The sequence below is a fragment of the Cibotium barometz genome, chromosome 41 (genome assembly GCF_041138505.1).
Source record: "Cibotium barometz isolate CiBa-2024 chromosome 41, ASM4113850v1, whole genome shotgun sequence".
NCBI lineage: Eukaryota > Viridiplantae > Streptophyta > Polypodiopsida > Cyatheales > Cibotiaceae > Cibotium > Cibotium barometz.
The window spans coordinates 21,601,620-21,622,850 of NC_141086.1; the positions used below are offsets into that span (position 1 = coordinate 21,601,620).

Sequence of the window (21,231 nt, forward strand, 5' to 3'; positions counted from 1 at the left end):
CTTCTCTCTACTTCTCTATGTCATGAGCATGTAATTAGTGTTAGTCTTTATTGCTTTGTGTTAATCATCATTAAGCACGCTTCCGCATAGTATGCATGTTACATTGGTATCAGATTCAGCTTGTCCACACACACCGCATCCTAGCATGAGAGCATCCATGGATGGTCAAACTTCGCTCCGGCACGACCACCGACTTCCGTAACATGTCTCCAGAGGAGAGTACACATCAGCAGGAAAACATCCCCCCCGAAGGAGACCTTGCTCTTCCACCTACTACAGATACCATAGCTCTACTTCAAGCACAGAACCAGCTTCTTATGGAACGTCTCCAACTCTTGGAGGCAACAGCAGCAAAACCCACTCCTCCAGTTATCCCCGACTTCGTCACTTCTTCTCTCAAATGAAACAACAAAGACGAGAGGATGAAGCCGGACAGCGGGAAGAAAAAGCAGACAAACGGGACTATGAGGAAAATCAACGCAAGATCGACGAAGACCGGCACCAAGCTGAACTCGCCGCTCGGGAGCACCACCGAGAGCCTGATCAAGAGCGCATGTTACTCGAACACCAAAGGGAAAGGAGGCCATACATCTGAAGTATCAACACCTCTCTTTAGTTTCCCCACCCATAGGCACCACCAGCCAAAATCCCGCAACATCAACTACCATCATCCGAACTCAACCGAGCTTTAGTAAGTATGATGGTAAGTGTGATCATTTAGCAGTTAATCAATTTATTCATCAATTTAACGCTCATTTTCCTTTAGCTAGGATCACAGATCCTCATGATAGAGTCCACGTAGCGGCTCCCCACCTTATGGATGAGGCAATCACTTGGTGGCAGCATTGGCCTAGTCTTCATACAGACCCGACCACAGGTGTCACAACTTTTCGCTGGGATACGTTTGTACATGACCTTAAGACCAGATTTCTCCCTCCCCAGTATTTGACCAACCTAGCAAATGAGTTCTATGGAATCAGACAGAACGGGTCACCCATGCTTCAGTTTTCCAGAAAGGTTATAACTTTAGCACAACAGTTAGGGTTATTTGATCAGGCCAAGATGGATCAATTCATTCGTGGATTAGATCCTAACATTCAGTTTTCCAGAAAGGTTATAACTTTAGCACAACAGTTAGGGTTATCTGATCAGGCCAAGATGGATCAATTCATTCGTGGTTTAGATCCTAACCTCCGGTTCCCATATGACCGGGCTTTGACTGTGGCTCAAAATGAACCCAGCACATATGACCGAGCTTTGACTCTGGCTCAAAATGAAGAAATGAAGATGAACGGAGACAAGCCTAAGCAACCGCAGTCTAGTACCAAACCCCAGCAGTAGCAATCTACTGCACAGCCGAGGAAAGGTAATGCATCTTCTAAAGATGCTAAGAAGGACAACAGTTCTAGCTCTAGTTCGGGAGGTAAGAAGGATAAGGAATCCAAGCCTAAGAAAACCCCCGAGGAAAAGGCTAAAGTAAGCATCACTGAAGGCTATCTTCCTCCAAAGGAGCAAAGGAAGTACCAGTCATAGAACAGATGTTTTTTCTGTCATACCATTGGGCATGGTAAGAAGGATTGCCAGAAATGGCAAATAGAGCAAGCCTCCAAACCACCTTCTGCCACAGTTGCCACAGCATCTCTTGCTCCTCCAACCCCGCCTACTACCACAAACCCAGTTCAGCTTTTACCTTCTATGCATCCTATGTCATCCGTGGTATTTGATGCTAACTAGGAGGGTGAGAGCGATGCTGCACAGAAAAGCCTCATCCGAGCTTATGGCTCTGCCAAGGGCCGCCAGTTTGTAGTCCTATTTGACATGGGCAATTCTGAGGACGCCATCTCTCCCCAGTTGGCTACCAAAATGAGTTGTACATTAGTGCCATATCATTTGGATGTGGAAGGATTCACACTTGGTCTCCGCACCCACATATCTCAAAAGGCACAGCAATTTGCCTTTGTAGTTCAAAAGGCCTCATTCCAACGAGATTTCATTGTCTCGCCTCTTTTGGGGTGTTACGACCCTGTGTTTTTCCCTCTCGACAACAAGCAGGTGGGCACGGGCACGGGATGGACAAGTGTGAACAAGCATCAGTTTGGATATAAAAAGGAAACCCATATATGGTGGCCAGCCCAAGTGTGAAAGGGGACAAAAGGGATTTTTTAAGTTATAAGGTTTAATAACCTTTGATGACTTAAAAATAATATTATTATTGGAGGCATGCGTTTTGTTATTATGCTTTTGGCTTTTTGGAGAAAAGCGGAATTGCCTCTTTATAAAGGGCGAAGGGTGGCAGATTCGAGGCAGGTCGCTGTGTGGATCATCATCGTATGGCATGTGGTATACACGGGTGTTGCTGCGCATGGGCTACAGGAGGCGGCGGGTGCTGCTATGTATATGGCTACCAGGCTACTGTACATGTGGTACAGGCTGCGCACAAGTGTGGTACAGGCTGCACGTATGTGTGGTACTGGTGGGCGATGCTGCTAAGCATGGGCTACAGGCAAGGTGCGTATGGCTGAGGGCGCCAGGTGGACTACAGCCAACAGAGGGGAGCGCTGCTGCGCGTATGGACTGCAGAGCCAGGCAGGCGACCAGGTGGCTGCATGTATGGGCTACAGGGTGCTGCTACGTGTGGAAGACCAGGGCGCTGCTGCACATGGGCTACAGCCAGCAGAGGGGCACCAGGCGGCTGGGCTACAGCCAGCACAACTAGCGACCAGGCGGGCAGCAACGGGCAACCAATTGGCCAGCCAGCAACGAGCAACCACGCAGGCGTCAAGCAGGAGATTCTCTGCAGCCAATCGGGCAGCCAGGCGGGTGTCAGGTGGGAGGCCCTCTACGCCAGGTGGCTGCACGTGTGGAAGTAGCCAGGCGGGCAGTGTTATGCAACGTGGACCAAAATTCAGAGAACAGTCTTCTCTCTCATCTTCTCTTCGCGAGTAGAGGAGTGCACGGCCAATGATGGAAACAAGGGTGGAGACTAGAGATCAGTTTCTCTTTCTCTCTCTCTCTCTCTCAATGGATTACAGGCCCTGGTGCGTGGATTTTGTTCTCTCTCTTCATGGATTGCAGACCTTGTTTACGAGACTGGGATACAGAGGATCAAGTTAAGATGCACAGGATGATGTTCTGGGAAGAGATGTGTGTTGCTCTTCGTCTAGGACTTATGTGTATTCAGGGATTGCCTGACACATCCTCTATCTTTCTCTCTCTAGGTTTTTGGCACCGTGATTGGATGGTGCATATGTGGATTTTTCTCATGGAAACAAGACATTGGTTTTTCGAGAAGAAACAGGACTTTGGTAATGAGGAAACAGGCCTATGGTTTATGGATACAGGTCTATGGTTTATCGGATACAGGTCTTTGGTTTCATATGGAGAACATGTCTTTGGATTCATGTGAACAGGTTCTAGTTTTCTCCAGGTTACATGCAAGCTGTGACTATAGGGAAAGACATATGGTTTGGTACAGCTCTACTGCTGTTTGGGAAAGGGTTTGTGGGATCCATAGTAGAGATAGAGAAGACCTTTTCAAGTAGGGAGGTGTCGTACAGGTGTGCCTTCTCTATGGAATGCTTTGCTGTATTAGCGAGAGTTCTTATTTGGAAGTCCTAGGTGAAAGCTTTAAAGGATCCTATTGGTAGAGCATTCTTCGAATTGTAATATGTACTCAAATTTGTTCAAGTAAAGAAATACCGCAAGGGGCGCCACTGCATTTTGGGGCCAATCGATGTCCTTGTACTTTTTGCAGGAGCACTCTAGCTCCCCCTGTTTATTTTCTTTTCCAGGTTCCCATGGGTGATGAAGTGTTTTATGTGCGAGTGTTTGTTTCACCGCCCGTCAGATTTCTGAAGGCCGGTTTCATGGGGTGTGACATGATCTTAGGAATCCACTGGTTTCGTTAGTATGAGCCGATTCCCGATTGGGGACAGGACACTTTTACTATCTGTAAAGGTTTTCCTGAGCCCATCATGATTCGTGGGGATAGAAGCATTCTTGGCATTCCATTGATTTCTCATCTCCAGGCGCGACGAGCTATCTGCAAGGGAGTAGAAGGAGCATTGATTTATGTTTGTGCTTAGACAGCCTCTACCTCTTCGATAGCAGCTATCTCATCTTCATCTCCAGTCCCTCAGTTAGCAGACCTCCTGTCTAGACATCAGGACATTATGCTTAGGAACGATCTCCTGCCTAGTCTCCCCCCATCTCGTCCTGAGGACCATCATATCGATTTGGTCCTTGAATCAAAAACTCCTAGCAAGTTTCCCTATTGTCTTTCCAAGACTTTTGAGAGCGAGCTAGAAAAGCAGTTATCTGAGCTCTTCCGAGCCGGATTCGTTCGGCCATCTTCCTCACCATTTGCTGCACCCATCCTATTTGTCCAAAAGAAGGACAAGTCTACACGCCTGTGTAGACTACCAGGCATTTAACAAACTCACCATTAAGAATAAGTTTCCTATGCCAAGGATTGAGTACATTTTGGAGTATTTAGACAGTGCAAAATTTTTCACTAAGATCGACCTCAAGAGTGGTTACCATCATGTCCGCATTTTTTAAGCTGACATTCCAAAAATAGCTTTACGGACAGAGCGTGCTTGTTGGAAATAAGTGCACACTAGGTGTACTATTTCTAGTCTAGTTTCACTTAAGTCTTTGTGTCTTGAGTCTAGTGCCATGTGGCACCTCTACATTTATCCCATAAGTCAGTCTACTCAATCTTGTACTTCTCACCTATATATTGTAGGTGTCACATCAATGAAAGTATCAATCTTGTGTCTTGTCTACACTCATCTCAAGGTAACTCTTTGTCTTTCATTTGTTTTGTTTCATTTCTAGTTTTTCTCTTGCTTTCATATTTCCTACAGTGCTCACTACGAGTTTGTAGTCATGCCCTTTGGACTTACCAATGCACCCGCAACCTGCAATAAAATGATGTCCAAGATTTTCGCAGTCCTCATTGGTAAGTGTGTTTTCTTATTTCTTGATGGCGTATGTCAGGCTTTTTTCTGTAAAGATGTTTTGAGTCCGTGTACATATGGGATGCGTGGTGTGCAATAAAACTTTGCCCTGAATGCCCTGGCAAGTGTACAGACGGAATGGCTTTGGAGTGATTTAATGCATGCATTTTTCTTTGAAGCAGCTGCTGGAGACTTGAAGTTTTTATTGTATGAGCTTTTAGTCGTCAAGAAGGTGTCTGGGATGTGTGTAAATAAGAGGTGGATGAGCACGAGGATATCAGTGATGGGTTTTGATGAGCATCTGGTAAAAATAAATGTAGACAGTCTGGTTTACGTGGAGAGAGCCCAATCTAGACTACAAATACTGAAATCTACAAGGGATACCAGTCAAACATAATTTGCTCTTTATGCTCGTGTTGGGATGTACTGTGCAGATTTTTGGAATGGCCGTGTTTCTCCATATAAATAAGGGGTTGGGCATGATAATGATGGTGAGAAGATATAACCCATCTTCTAGGCAAAATATAAAAATAAATAAATAAATAAACACCACCAACGTAGCCAGCAAAAGAAAGGTCCACTTGGGCACTTGTTTTGTTGCCAGCACCCTCGCCAGCACGAGGGAGTCGCCTAGAAGGTTGGCGAAGAGGAAAAGGCAAAGGAAGTGGGCCGCCTTGAGAGGAGGATACTTCTTCTGGAAGGGGTGCAGAGCTGACGGAGTGGAGAGAGCTGCGGAGGACAGGTTCTTTTTGCAGAGCGCGAGACTGCTGTAAGACTGGTAACCACTGCAGACAAGGCGTGCGAACTGTGGCTGCTAGCGACGACTGGGGCTGCCGATTGGCTGGGGAGTTGCCTTGCTTTGTCTTGGACGTGGCCGGTGGTGGCGGGTAGCGAGAAAGAGAGAGAGTGAAGGCAGGCGAAGACCAGTTGGGTTGGCAAGGGACTGTGGGGAGCAGCTTGGGTCGTGAAGGCTGGTGAGCCTATAGGCAGTGGGCGCAGCTGCAGAACAAGCGCAAAGGGAGCCGTCAGGCGAGGCCGCTAGGTGTGTGGCTCGCTGAAGGGGTGCAGAGGCGATGAAAGAGGGGGTCTCTGTTTTTTTTTGGCCGCCTGGGAAGCAAGGAAGAAGGAGAGGCCCGTGGAGCAGTGAGTGTGGGGAAATCCCACTGCCTGGAGTAACCATGCCAGTTCTGAGTGGATGGTGGTGGTGATTATTGAAGGGTCGCCGGATATGTTAATAGAGGATTGCTGAGTAGCGAAGGTAGTAACGCCAACTACAATCAACAATAGAGAAGAGGAAAGCGTTCATTACGTCAAGACGAGGCTGGTCGTGGTATCAACTGAAGCGGAAAGGAAAGGGGCTGGCCGACTGGTTGGAGAGCCGCCTGGGGGTAAAAGAAAAGAAGGAGTCTAGTGGTAGCGAGCAGACTGGGGGTTGGCGCAGCTGGCGACACAAATAGAGGGTTACTGGGTTTTTGACAGTGGGCTGGCGGGACTGCTACGGAGGCTGGACCGACTGCAGTGCAGTATGGCTTTTGGTGTTGCACTGGTCAACCTGGGCTAGCTAGCGCACTGGTGGGCAACGAGGTGAGGGAGCCGCCTCTGGTAGCAAAAGCAAGAGGAGTTGGCTATACAGGTAGCCGCCTCTAAAGAGAGAGAGGGAGAGATAGATAGAAGGGGATGGATGGATCATAGGGGATGATCCAGAAATGATGTGTTGAGAGTGTTCTGCGAGGAAGTATAATCATCTGCTCCAGAGAGAGAGAGAGAAAGAAAGTGTGTGTGTGAGTCCTGTGCATGTGTGCCACGGTGTACTCTTGGATTCCTCCCCGTGTGAGGGTTGTTTCTCTCTATCTGCTCATTGGAATGTAAACAATAGTTGATGTGCCCTATCTGTTTCCTTCTTTTGAGTAGTGTAGCAGTGTGTGGTGTTGCTCTAAGCGGATTTGTGTTCCAGCTCGAGAAGCTGGTGGTGCCCCTTGTGCTTGTGAGTGTTCTGAAGGTGGTGAGTCGGCGAGCTATAGTGGCCTTTTTGTTTTCTTGAGCTGCCTCACAGCATACTTACATTCTCAGCCACTGCGGAGCAACATGAGAAAGATGTGTAGAAAGTCTTGCACCTTTTGCGAGATAATGGGCTCTACATAAACGCCAAAAAGTCTATCTACGGCATTACAGAGGTTCAATGCTTGGGCTATATCATCGGTTCCGCTGGGATTTAATTGGACCCCTCAAAAGTTCAAGAGATCTTGGATTGGAACATCCCTCAGACCGCCCAAGAGATCTGTTCTTTCGTAGGTCTTTGCCAAGCCTACAACACTCATGTTCACCAGTTTTCCAACCTTGCAGCACCTCTCACCGACTTGCTCAAGGGGATGAAGATTCGCAAACAAAAAGTCACAGTTTACAGGCAAGACGCTTGATGCATTCCGTGCACTCCGGAAAGCAACCTCAGAAGCGCCTGTTCTAAAGTTAGCATCTTGGGATGAACCTTTCGAGGTCATTACCGATGCCAGCAATGTAGCCATAGGTGCAGTTCTTCAGCAGGACAATAGACCCGTGGCCTACTACAGTAGAAAGTTGGATGTCGCCGAAAAGAATTATTCGGTTTATGACAAAGTGCTTTTGGGTCTGATCATAGCGCACAAACATTGGAAGCCTTTTCTTTACGGACAGGTTTTCACAATCAAGACAAACCACCAAGCACTTAAGTGGCTTTAAACCATGTCAATGATCGGCAAACCAGATGGAGTCAGATCTTCCAACAATTTGGAGGAATGATCGAGTACATCCCTGGTAAGCATAACCCAATCGCAAATTCTCTTAGTCAAAAGGCCAGCATCTAGACCATGCAGGAGTCTTACCATTCTTGAAATCATTGGGAAAGACTTAGATAGCATGAAAGATCAGTATGTCAATTCCCCTAAGTTTGGTACTCAATAAAGTTTGGCCCTCATCTCTGAGCTTGGCCATTACTCAGTGCAGAACGGTTAGTTGTTCTATAAGAACCGTCTCTGTGTCATTCGCAAAAAGCGAGCAGCTCTTCTTCATGATACCCATGACTCCTTAGTTGGAGGACATAGAGGTATCAACAGTACCCTCAAGAAATTGGAACAGTCCTTTTATTGGCCAAAAATGAGGCATGATGTTTATTCACATGTTCAAGCCTGTAAGATTTGTCAAAAAGTTAAGGTTCCACATACGAAAAAGGCTAGGTTACTTCAACCTTTGCCTATCCCTGATGGACCTTTCATCGACATTTATATGGACTTTGTAGGGCCTCTACTAGCATCCACCACTGGATCTCGTAACACTAAATGTTTTGCCATTGTGGATCGCTTCAGTAAGTTTTGCATGCTCATCCCATGCAAGCATACGGCCATAGCTAAGGACGTAGTCCGCCTTTTTCTCAAGCATTGGTAACCCATTTGTGGTTTGCCTAGCACCATTACATCAGACAGGGATTCCAAGTTCACCTCGCATTTTTTTAGGACATTATTCAAGAACTTTGGAACCAAGTTACGGTTGTCTAGTGCATTCCATCCACAAACAGACGCCAAACAGAAATCTATAACCAGTTGACCTTTGATGTTCTCAAGTCATATTGTCACGACCAGCAGTCCAAATGGAAACATTATCTTCCATTGGTCCAAGCCATCTTGAACAATACTCATTCATCCAATGTCGGACGGACTCCGTATGAGGCAGCCTTTGGTCGCCGTTTTCTCTTCTCTTTTGATGAGAATGGTGTCTCCGTCTCTTGAGGCTAACAAAACATCAGAAGCATTTTCTGAAATCATTGAGTCAGTTAAAGACCACTTGACCAAAGCCCAAGAAGCTTAGGCAAATAAGTCTAGACGAGATGTCCACTTCAAGAAAGGGGATTGGGTCTATTTACGCATCATGAAACAGAGATTGAAACAAGTGGGCAAACGCTGTCCCAAGCTTTCTTTCCGTAGTTTTGGACCCTTTCCTATAGTTAAAAAGATAAGTGATGTCTCCATGAAGTTAAAGTTATCTAACAGTTGGACGATGCATGATGTTTTCCATGTTTCTTGGCTAAAACCATATGTTGGACCAGAAGTGTTTGATGTTTCAGATGAGCAGCCAGACGTGGGTAGACGAATCAAAAGTCATTGAGCCTAAGCAGATCCTTCTTCATCATTGGAAGCATGGTTCCGGTTGAAGACTCCGTCAGTTCTATACGAAGTTCTGAGATCAAGGTACCCACAAAGCAGTTTGGCTAGACGAAGAGTTCTTTCAAGACTATCCCTAGTTGGTGTGGTAGATTACTTGGAAGCCATAAACCTGCCGCCAAGCTAAGCAAGAGGGAATGTTACATGCACTCTGCATTGTAGTGCATGGTGACAAGATGGCTCAGCATCAATGCAACATTGTACAACAGTAGAACCCTTTAGGATTTGATATTTGTCATACGCCGTGACCCCATTGTAATCCTCTCAAGCCTTAGAGAGTCTGTCAGTCAATCAAAGTCTCTTAACCCACTTGGAGAGAATCATTCATGCATATAAAAGTCATAGAAGCCTAGGGTTTGAATGTAAACTAGGGTTTGCAAGCAAAATTAGGGTTTGCGTTTTAGGATTTGCAAGTAAAATTAGGGTTTGCATTTTTGCATTAAATCAACCTTTCTGCATCAGTTTTCTGCTCATTGTCAGCATAGTATAGTACTAGAAAGTCTAGATTTCAGTGTAGCATGGTTCTAGGGTGTCTTGGATGCATGTAGAAGCCTAGGTTTAGGGTTTGGGGATGATTATAGCAAAAAAACAGCAAGTGTTTCTTCATGGAAACCATGGAGGTTATTTTGGCTTTGATGAAAAGGCAAAGTGAAGCTAATTGGGCAAGGTTCGAATGGGCATCCCAGGAAAGCACAAAGATTTACCAACAAGCATGTGAAGACATAGATCGCCGAAGGGAACAACGTGAAGAAGAAGTAAGGCAAAGAAGGAAACAACATGAAGAAGCAGCAAGACAAAGAAGGGAACAACGTGAAAAAGAAGCAAGGCAAAGGAGAAGAGACGACAAAAGACGTGAAGAAAAGTATTGGAAAGAAATAAAGAAGCTTTTCACCATGATGAGTCAAAGTACTCCAATGGAAGCAAGTGTGGTAAAGACCAAGGAAGAGGACAAGAGTACCACAGTAGAAGACCAAGGAAGAGGACAAGAGTACCACAGTAGAAGACCAAGGACAAAGGGATACCAAAGAGGCACTAGAAACCGTGTCGGATCCGCAGGTCGAGGTCAACCAAGAGGTACAACTGTTCGAGCATGCGGAGCCACAAACAATTCCAGATTCCATGCGAGTTCTCGAGAGCATCATAGCCATCAAGGAGGTGACAGTTCACGAGGTTCCCACAATTATCTCCAAATCCATTGACAAAGAGGAGAAGATAAGTATTTCAGTTTTTGAGGTGTTCATGGAGTCTACCATGCCAATAGAACTTCCAAAGGCAAAGCCGCAACTTCGATTGCCTGCAGTTTCCAGGTGATAGTGGTGGAGACACCATATAGGAGATCCATTCCGTAGTCGAATCAACAGCATGGAGCAAAGGCACATCATGTGCACCCCAGCTCCAAGTTTAGCAGGAGGGAATGTCGCGTGCACACCTTAATCCGATGCCACATAGATATGATTATTCCTTACAGCCGCCTTAAGGGCAAAGTTGGAGGTCATATATGGGCAGTTTGGAGCCAATTTAGTGGCCCTATAGGTGTCCAGAGGTGCCCACGACATGCACCAATGGTTGGGACATATTATGGGCACAATATGAACACATTTTATAACATTTTTGATGAGTTTTTATGGCCTGAAAAGTGAAAACCGACCTGATTACGACTTGCTATCACTTTACTATATAAGGACAGCTCATGGATCATTCATAATCATTCAAACACAAAGATTGCAGAGCTAAGACCAACGACATGCAGTGTAACAGTTGGGATCAGCCAAGTACATCTCCAAATCAGTGTTTTCCATCAACGCACAGTCATTCATAGCATTCATAGTCTAGATCTACATTGAATCTATGACAATCTTGTAATTACTCATTCATTCAGTGATATATAGGGGTAGGTTAGGTAAAGAGTCTCTCTTCTCCTTCTCTCCACTTCTCTATGTCATGAGCATGTGATTAGCATTAATCTTTACTGCTATGTGTTAATCATCATTAAGCACGCTTCCACATAGTAGTCGTGTTACAAAAAACTGGGGCAGTAGAGAAAACTCTAACCCTAGAGAGATGATACCATGAAAGAGTGCACAAAGCGGAATTAAGATGAGCACTAGAGTGTGCTGATCTGAGATGTGCAAGACTGAGAGATATGAAGCTAATAAGCTGAATATATTGCAATGAAAGCAATCCCAAGAAAGAGACACAATAGTCTCGTAAGTGAAGGATACAAAAGGTGAGAGTGTGTCAACACATGAACCACACCTCAACCAAAACACTGAATGAAAAGAGGAGAGGCCAACCCACCTATATATAGGTCATATGGGGCTGGCCGAGTGGAAAATGGGAAAAAATAAGGAGAAAATAAGGGTGGCCAGCCCACAACCAAGGGCCATAAAAGGGATCAAATATGGACACTACATGGGCAGAATATGGGGATGAATATGCTAACAGCAAAACCATGTTACTAGAGTGGTTAACATCATGTCACCAAGCTCGGGTGGTGAAGATGTTGCCGGTTCCGGAGAGGTGTGGATGGTCGCAAGGTAGCAAGTAGACAGTGACGACAAGGAGGAGTGGTGAGGATTGCTGGTGGGGCGGTTTTGGGGGTGGAAAAAAGAGTACCTTCCTCGGATCAGTGGTATGGAGGGTCAGTATGTGGATGATGTGGCAGTAGATGAAGACCATAGCAACCAGAAACATATGAAACGTTAGAAATGGAAACGTATGAAATGCATAAGAAACGTTTCTAAAATTCGGGCCAAAATAAGAAACGCCGTTTTTTTAAAAGGTTTTTAATATTTTCATATAGATTTTTTGTTTCAAACCTAAACATTATAGCAACACTTTAGTAAGAAGCTAAAACTTGTCATTGTCACTTAGCAAATGGAGTTGCTCAAAATTTGGGCTAATCTCATAATTAGGGAAGATTAGGGTTTGCAAATTGGGAGAAATCGGAGATTTCAATTTTCAGCTGAGAATAACATGGGGATGAAGAGGAAGAATAGAAGAGGAGGAGAAGAAGATGAAGAAAGAAAGGAGAAGAAGAAGAAGAAGAAAAAGAAGAGATAAGAAGAAGAAGAAGAAGCATGCGCGCGCGTGAGAGAGAGAGAGAGAGAGAGAGAGAGAGAGAGAGAGAAAGATTGTATTAACGTCTCTCTCAGGCCAAAGAGAACTGGCCTATGAGACAAAACCATGTACAATGTATGTGGTATCTCTGAGTATCAGATGGTGCTCAGTGCACAATACAACAACTAGAAGAAAAGTGAAAGAAAACTGCTACTGTGAGGTCGGGATGTATGTACATATATAAGCATGGAGCACTACTGGGGTAAATGCACAACTATGTGCCAGGGTGATACAACGATGCTCAATGCAGGCATGCTCCTAGCCAGCTCCATTTTGTGGTGAGGGGGGGGTGTAATATGTCATACATGTCAACGCCAGTTGTAATGATATGCAAGATGGCCGCCAGATCAATGGGTCCCGGCTGTCCTCTCTCCTGTAGTTGCCTCTCGTGTCGTGCCCGAATGTCCCTGATCATATGTCGATGTCTGTGGGAAGGTTGGTATCCAGGCGCTCGTGGATGCCGCAATGCTCGAATCTCCTCTGCTCTCCTCAAAGTGACCCCTCGGCCCATCACTGTGGGATCTGACATATATAAGGATGGAGCAGTACTGGGGTAAATGCACAACTATGTGCCAGGGTGATACAACGATGCTCAATGCAGGCATGCTCCTAGTCAGCTCCATTCTGTGGTGAGGGGGGGGTGTAATATGTCATACATGTCAGCGCCAGTTGTAATGATATGCAAGATGGCCGCCAGATCAATGGGTCCCGGCTGTCCTCTCTCCTGTAGTTGCCTCTCGTGTCGTGCCCGAATGTCCCTAATCATATGTCGATGTCTGTGGGAAGGTCGGTATCCAGGCGCTCGTGGATGCCGCAATGCTCGAATCTCCTCTGCTCTCCTCAAAGTGACCCCTCGGCCCATCACTGTGGGATCTGACATATATAAGGATGGAGCAGTACTGGGGTAAATGCACAACTATGTGCCAGGGTGATACAACGATGCTCAATGCAGGCATGCTCCTAGTCAGCTCCATTCTGTGGTGAGGGGGGGGTGTAATATGTCATACATGTCAGCGCCAGTTGTAATGATATGCAAGATGGCCGCCAGATCAATGGGTCCCTGCTGTCCTCTATCCTGTAGTCGCCTCTGGTGTCGTGCCCGAATGTCCCTGATCATATGTCGATGTCTGTGGGAAGGTCGGTATCCAGGCGCTCGTGGATGCCGCAATGCTCGAATCTCCTCTGCTCTCCTCAAAGTGACCCCTCGGCCCATCACTGTGGGATCTGGCATGGCTGTCCTCTTGAAGAAATCGGTCAGCTGAGTCTATCGGATCTGGCTCTCCTCTCTCTTGACTGGAGTAACTGCTCTCTGTGTCGGTATATCTCTAGTAAGAAACACCCAAGTACTCGTTGGCCTGATATCTGCAGGATGGACTGAAAAGATGTGTCTGCTCCTCTGAAGAGAGTAGGATAGGTGGCTCTGATCCCATCATAATATGGACATCTGCATACAAAGTGTGACTCGCTCTCCACACCCCCTTCTTGCATAATCTCTCCTCCCATGGGATGCGGGCTGCTCGTCCAGCCTCAATCTCCAAGGGGTGTGATGAAACTCGGAGCTGTCCAATCACTACTCTCAGAGCATGTGGAAGATATAGATCCATGTAGTGCGGTCTATGAATGAAACCATCATAAGTCAGCATCAAGAAATGATCTCTGTAGTATGCCATCTTCGTACGGAGTGATGGTGTCACCCATGTGCGCATATGTCTCTGAATCAGCTCCTGCCTGATGACTCTATTCCTCTGTGTGTGTGAGAGGGAGAGGTGTGGGGCATGCAGATCATACTGGGTAGGTGGTAATCGGTCCATATCATACCCAAAACTCTGGAGCCACCGGACTACCTGTGTATACCATGAGCGACTGTCCCTTGACTCTGCAAGCTGCCTGGATGCCTCAAAAGCAATGCGCGGGAGTCGGTCCACCGGCATGTCACTGAGTCTGTGCAAGAAACATACTGTCTGAAAGAGTGCCTCCACTAGCATCAGTGGTGCAGCAAACTCTGCTCTCACAATGTCATGGGGAACGGATGGCTTGCTCTACGAACCATCCGGGATAGCAGTATGACCTGTAGATGCTCTATCTGGCTTCATGTGGAGGCTACCAAGACTGGTGTCCAAACTGGGGCTGCGTACATCAAGGCTGGGTTGACTAAAGTGTCAAAAAGCCACCCTTTTGTACGGGGCTCCTGGAAATGTGCCTGATGGCTCTGTCTCTCTAGCATAGCCAAGGCTGCATAGGCTCAAGTGAGTCGATCATGGGCTGCCTGCGTCATAGAGAATCGCCCGGCTCTGCTGGTGAATGTAATCCCCAAACATACATAAGATGTAGAAACCTCTACTTGGCTGCCCTCAAACATAAAAACAGATCTCTTCCTTATTGCTGGCGATGTATGGAAGATCATAACCTTGGTTTTCCCAGGGTTCACTTTGAGGCCTCTGTCTCTGCAGAAAAGCTCTAGAGCCCCTAGATGCTGCTGTAGTCCCTCTGATGTCTCTGAAATCAGGCTAATGTCATCAGCATATAGCATAATATGTACCTGTGTGTCCGAGATCTGCCCGCCGACTCCACCTCCTCGCTGAATATAGTCTGCTACCTCGTCGATGTATAGCCCGAAGAGGGTGGGAGATAGTGGGCATCCTTGCTTCACACCAATGGTGCTAGCAAAGTCTGCAGACATACCTCCTGGGCATCTGACCCTGGCTACCACACACTCATAAAGAGCATAAATTCCCCACATCATCATTGTAGGTACTCCCAGTGTCATGAATCTCTGAAAGAGCCGCTCTCGAGGAACCGTATTGAACGCTTTGCGGAAATCCACAAAGCAGCAATGTAAGCACCTGCCCCAGCTCCTGGCCTGCTCAATTAGTATCCTGAGAGTGAAGACACGGTCAATGGTGGAGAAGCCTCGCCGCCGAAACCCTGCCTGTCCAGGGGCTCGGAGACTATGGGCCTCTACATAGTGACTAAGCTCTGCCTCCAATACTGCCCCATATAATTTGGCCAATGTATGACCAACCATGATAGTCCTGTAGTTGGCTAGGTCCATACGGTCCCCAGCCTTATGTAAAGGCACTAAAATATGCATAGTCCATGTCTCAGGCAAACCCTTTGCTAGAGCTCTATTAAAGAGCCATGCAGCACTGGAAGGTGACAGAGTCTCTGCTGCATATATAAGGTGCTCTCCCTAGAGGCCTGTGTGATCCGCGGCTCTCCCATGCTGTAATCTCCGTATAGCTCTAGTGACCATCGCGCTGGTGAAGAAAGTAGGGGCTGTGGGGCGCTACTCTGATGGCTGAGGGATAGGTGGCTAGGCTGGGATCTGGTATAGTCTCTCCGTGTAAGCATGCCCTGTAGCAGGGTCCTCTATCGATGTGGGTGGGGAAGGCTCCCTGAGCTGGCGCCAAGCCACATCTGCATCCCGGCTCATCAGCAAGTGGTGGATGTCCCAATATTGTGCCTCCTCATATGCCCGTCTCTTACGTCTAGTAAGGGCAGACATCTGTCGTCCAGCCTGGCGTAGTGTAATCTGGCCCAGCTCTCTCTCTGTACTCTCAGTTGTCTACGTAATTGGCAGCACTCATCATCATACCAGCGGTTCTGGGGCATAGTCCTAGAATGGGTGCTCTCCATGCCATGTGTAATGTGGGGGAAGCTCTCCATGGCTACTGAATGCAATACTAACGTAAGTCCATCCGTGAGTGCCGATAGAGGTGCTGATGGATCTAGATGTAGTATCCCCTCATAGACATGGTTTGTGTATATATCCTCCAACTCTTTAGTGAAATGGATGATGGTGCGAGGTGGTCGTGAGTGTGGTTCTAATGGTGTGTGGCTGGTTGCTTAGTGATAGCACATGTGAGTGGTCAGCTCCAATACGGCATGGGGGGAAGCTCCAATAGGGCATGGGGGGAATAGTAAAGTCCTAAACAAGATCCATGCCTCCTATGGACCCCATGACATAATCGACTGTGCTGCCTCCACCCGCTCCTCCCTTCTAGAAGCATGTAAGCCCTCCAGAGTCCGACCAACGCGTCATACCATTATAGATAAGGATCTGGTGTGCTGCACCCAAGGCCAGTAGGTGTGATCCATAACTTGTGTTGTCAGCACCTCGGTCAGATGAGACTCTCCCCAACCCGACTGCATCCATATCAAGAGCATCTAGTAGTATAGGATAAGGATCTGGTGTGCTGCACCCAAGGCCAGTAGGTGTGATCCATAACTTGTGTTGTCAACACCTCGGTCAGATGATACTCTCCCCAACCCGACTGCATCCATATCAAGAGCATCTAGTAGTATAGGATCTGCAAAGTCAAAAATCTCACACTGCTTCGGGCATTGAAGTCCCCCACAAGGAAGACTTCACCCTGCTGTGAGAAATGAATGATGTCCTTGGATAAGATCGAATAGGGTGACTGCTCCATCAAGGAACTCTCCTCCACCGCCTCCTCATATCTCTTGTCCAACTCCTCCCCCATCTCACCAGCATCATATGTGTCCTCCTTAGCCTGTCTCTGAGTCCTCCTCTATCTAGCAGGTGCGTATGTGGACCCCTTGGGTGGAAAATAGCATAATGCGAAGAAAGCCGCCCTCGTATCTGAGAGCTGTATCCGTATCCACATGTATCTAGCCTCCTCATCCACTTGCTCCACTTTCACCAAGTGCTGTAAGCCACTCCTCACAAGTACTGCTACTCCAGACCCCCTGGAAGTACCCTGTTGTCTAGTCCTCCTGTATGCAGACTCCCATTGATAGCCCTGTACTCGTGGTAGTCCCCTCTCCGGGCTCTGATGCATCTTTAAGATCATGATGATGTCTCGGCCCTCCATCACCTCCAATCTCCCCGGGTGTGTCCACAAGGAACCGTCACAATTCCATATGGCAATCTGTATCCTCGAAGTGATGTCCTCCATTGATGTCTCATAGGCTGCGAGTCCCTATGCAACCGGCCGGCCGTCAATGAAGACCCGGCCGTCTCTATAAAAGGCCTTCTTCCCCTCCTTTCTTGCTTGAATCACCTTGGGCATGCAAGCTTCGCGGTGCTCCACTTGAGAGAGAAAGAGAGAGAGCGCTCAGAGAACATGGCACACAAAGAAAGAGCAAGCAGGGGATTGAAAACGTCAAAACGTTAAAACCTTTGCTAATGCTAAAGTCAATTTTTTTTTAAAAAAAAACTTAGCTCACGTTTTTTATGAAAGAAACTTTTCTTATTGTAAGAAACATCCCGCAAGAAACGTTGTTTCTTTGCTGCTATGATGAAGACCGATATTGTACCTATGGGTTCACGATTGCTGCGCTGCAATATGTGGAAGTGAGGGGTTGTAACAAGGAGTCAACCACCGATGTAGGCAAGGAAGTCATGGCCATGGATACTGAACGGAAGAGGCGGGACGCTCGCGAGGTCGGAGGAATCTGGCAATGGAGTGCCTGTCTCACCCATTGACGCACCATGAAGTTGCCATCGTAAGACAAGCACCAGCACTGTGGTCCGCATCATGAGTTCTGACACACTCTCCCTTGGCAATAGTTGCAGTTTCCCTAGTTCCTAGAGAAGGTGGTCCTCGTAGTTACCTCACCAGAAAAGTGCATAGAAAGGTGTATACGGAGGCAGAAGCATAGACAAAGGGGGAGAGAGAGAGAGAGAGAGAGAGAGAGAGAGAGCGAGCGATTGAAGACAAGATCACTTGATTAGCAAGAGGCTTATAATGGTGACAGCCAGCAGATGGACATTACAATGTGCTTGAGGATTGGATGAATACAAGTGATGAGAGTAGGCCTTTATAAAGGAGGCCATGTAGCTGGCCGACTGCCACCGTGAAGCTCGCTAACTACCCACAATAGCATAAATCAATAAAGACATGAAATAAATGCCCAACCCAATACAAGGCCCGGTTCCCATTCAGCACATGAGATGCACATATTCTAACACCCCCTTTGCAGCTCAATGTGCAAAAGTCTGAAGAAGATAAGCTGATGAAGATGTAACCATGGACACTCTAGTATTGTAGATACCGGATACACCTTGGAAACCAATGTGCAGTGAACTCCAAGTATATAGAATGATAAGTTGTCGGACAAACCACATTCATAATCCCCCAACAATGGACTGTGAACACATCATGTCCCAAAACCTCGAACAATGAACTCAGAACACATCATGTCCATAGTCTCTGCTACACTAAGCAATGAACCTGGAACATCTAGTTCATAGCTCCCAAAGCTGCCTTTGAACAATGAACTCAGAACACATCCTGTCCATAGTCTCTGTTACACCAAGCAATGAACCTAGAACGTCTAGTTCATAGCTCCCAAAGCTGCCCTTGTCCCGCCAGATTTTTCATGCTTGGACAAAAGTCCTTTCTTCCCGCAAGAGTAGCACCGGCTCCGACCTTTCTACTGTACTGAAGCAAGTGCCTAGTCCTGAACATTAAAAGACACCTTGACCTTACCCTGTGAAACGAGGACAGACTCTTCTTCCAAGAGAAGGGAGATGAGGTCATCAAAATCCAACTTGCTTTCTATGACCTAGTACCGCAAAGCCCGAGAAATCACATCATACTCCGGAGAAAGCTTTGTGAGGATAAGTGCAGCCAACTGAGCAGAGGAAAAGGCAGCACCCATTGCCAGTAAAACTGGTCTTGGCCTTCATTTAAAACGACCATCGAACTACCAACAAAAAATACCAAACTGTAGAGTTGCCCTTGCAAAGTAACTGTCCTCATCGAGGAATCTCGAGCATAGAGATCCTCCAACTTGGACCAAACTTGATGTGCACTGGCAAGAGTTTGCACAACCGTAAAAGGATCTACTCAAGGGGAAGGGGGAGGGGGAGGGGGAAGGAGGGGGGGAAGGAGGGGGGTGGTTTTGTTGATGGTCTTACCACACACAAAGACTACTAGTGTACTATGAAATGAGACAGAACTTTTTCGTACAACACATGGCTGAACGCTTCAGTCAACGTGCACTTCAGAGGCACCCCTCTCAATGGCAATGGGAGCTGCTGGAGGTGGGGTCTCAACTCTCGTTCTAAATGATGCAGCACAATGCAAGAGACAATGATGGAAGATGTGTAGAAAGGGAGGGGAAAAGGGATTCCTATAGCAGCACAGCAAGTAACCAACCAGGGTGGTCTGCTGGCCTCTACTTGTCTGCTGGCCATGACTAGCTGGTTGCCTGCCCTGAAAGCTTTGATGGTGCCCAATTTTAACCTAAAATGTTTTGCATCCAAGATGGACATGAATGTGCATCATGTCTCAGTTTTTATACTTTTTTTGCACACTTTTTGACTTGATTTCTCAGTAAAAGGCATGCATTGATGAAAACTTTGGTTCTTGCAGTCAGTTTTTTCAGTTTAAGCTTTTGTTTATTTTTTTACTCTTGAATTGTAAAAGCAGCTTAAGCAGCAAGCTGAAAAGAGCCTTTGATTATTTATGAAATCCACATTTGCAAATGAACAGAGACCACATGGTAAAGAAAAAAACCTTAGGTCGCTCTTCCAAAGCCTTTGTCTCATGGTCAGGATTCAGCAAGTCAATACCAGTCTCATTGTAGATTTCAAGGTAAGAGAAATGGATTGTGTAGGTGTATTCGCTTCGCTTCCCTAACTCGCTGAAGATAAGAGAAATGGCTCGAGGTATGATGCCCCTGTCAATGTATCTCTCTGCTCCACCGGTAATGCTGAAAGTCTTTCCAGAGCCCGTCTGACCATACGCAAAGATGGTGCCATTATAACCATCTAAAGCCCCCAACACAACCTGTGGATAAAAATAACCTCAAGTTTCATAAAAAAAACCACAAGCTATTGTGATTGAAAAGACAAAGAAGATGGAGCTCATAGATCCTAAGCATTCTATTTGCTCTAGTGGAGACCACAAGAGCAACCTCAAGATATTTTTAGGACGGGTCTGTTTCTGTCCATCTGCAAGCAGCTGGGTGTGGGGGTGAGATCGTGAGTCTGAGTCCCACTCTCACCGTGGCACATTTTTGGCATGAGGTCATGAAAAAACTCGGCCGTAGGACAAACGAATAGGGTCTCATAAGACTCACATTCTCTGACTTCTCTTAAACTCTAACCCTAACCCTAAGCCTAAATTTATCTATGTAAGAAACCACAAGAGGAGGATCTAGGGTTTTTGGAAGATATGAAAAAGAAGACAGGAGAGATTAGGGTTTTGTGGACTCACCTTGCGGGCGACCTTCTCAAAGACTGTGTCTTGTTTGGCGTCTGTGTCGAAGATGTCGGCGAAGAAGAAGTCGTAGCGCTCCTTCTGGTGGTTCGCCATGCCTGCGGCGATCTGGCGCGGCACGTGCCACTGCACTCTCCCTTCATCTGCGTCGATCTCGTAGATGGATGGGGTCCCTGTGATGGGCCGCATGCGCAGGTATATGTCGATGTTGGAGGCCTCCTTGTCTGACACCATCGCTCTGCGTGAGTGCCAAAATGAACACTGTAAGCGCAGAACTGCGCGTTGTGGCCGTTTACCATCTATGTCAAAAATGCACAGAAAAGAAAAAGAAGGTGGCTGGCAATGCATGTTGTAGAAATTCAAGAAGGTGGCCATGCATGTTGTAAATACATGGGATTTTCAACGTAATAAATTTCACATTTCACCTTTGTGCCTCATAAAAAAAATAAGGAAAAAAGTGGTGTTTCCATGGACCAAGTGCAAGTCTCTTCTTGATCTGTCCATGTGACTTCAGGTTCAGTCAGATCAGTTTAACTAGTTAAGATTTTGACTCGTTAGAGTAATTCCCCTGTTAGAAGATTTTTCCCATAGCAGAATCGCACGTGCCTTTCGGGCGAGGGGAGTCTTTCCGGGCCCGGTTTTTGAGGAACCGCCTGGGCTAGCCTCTCGTTCGGACATCCGCGGGCGAGGCCCCGAGTGTGGATCCAAGCCCCGCACGGGAGGCCGACGCTGCTTCCGCTACTGGAGCCCCAGAGGGGGGGATCTCAC

General features: G+C 46.9%; 1 protein-coding gene across 1 annotated transcript in view; it reads right to left on the bottom strand.

The window, feature by feature from the left end:
• Positions 1–20,778, bottom strand: part of LOC147614774 (uncharacterized) — a 135,549-nt gene extending 114,771 nt beyond the window's left edge. Inside the window, 2 exon segments of the mRNA XM_086780120.1 lie at positions 19,759–20,031; positions 20,461–20,778. Of these exon segments, the coding sequence (XP_086636246.1) occupies positions 19,759–20,031; positions 20,461–20,697 (510 nt within the window). The 5' untranslated portion in view covers positions 20,698–20,778.
• Between the last annotated feature and the right edge of the window lie 453 nt (positions 20,779–21,231).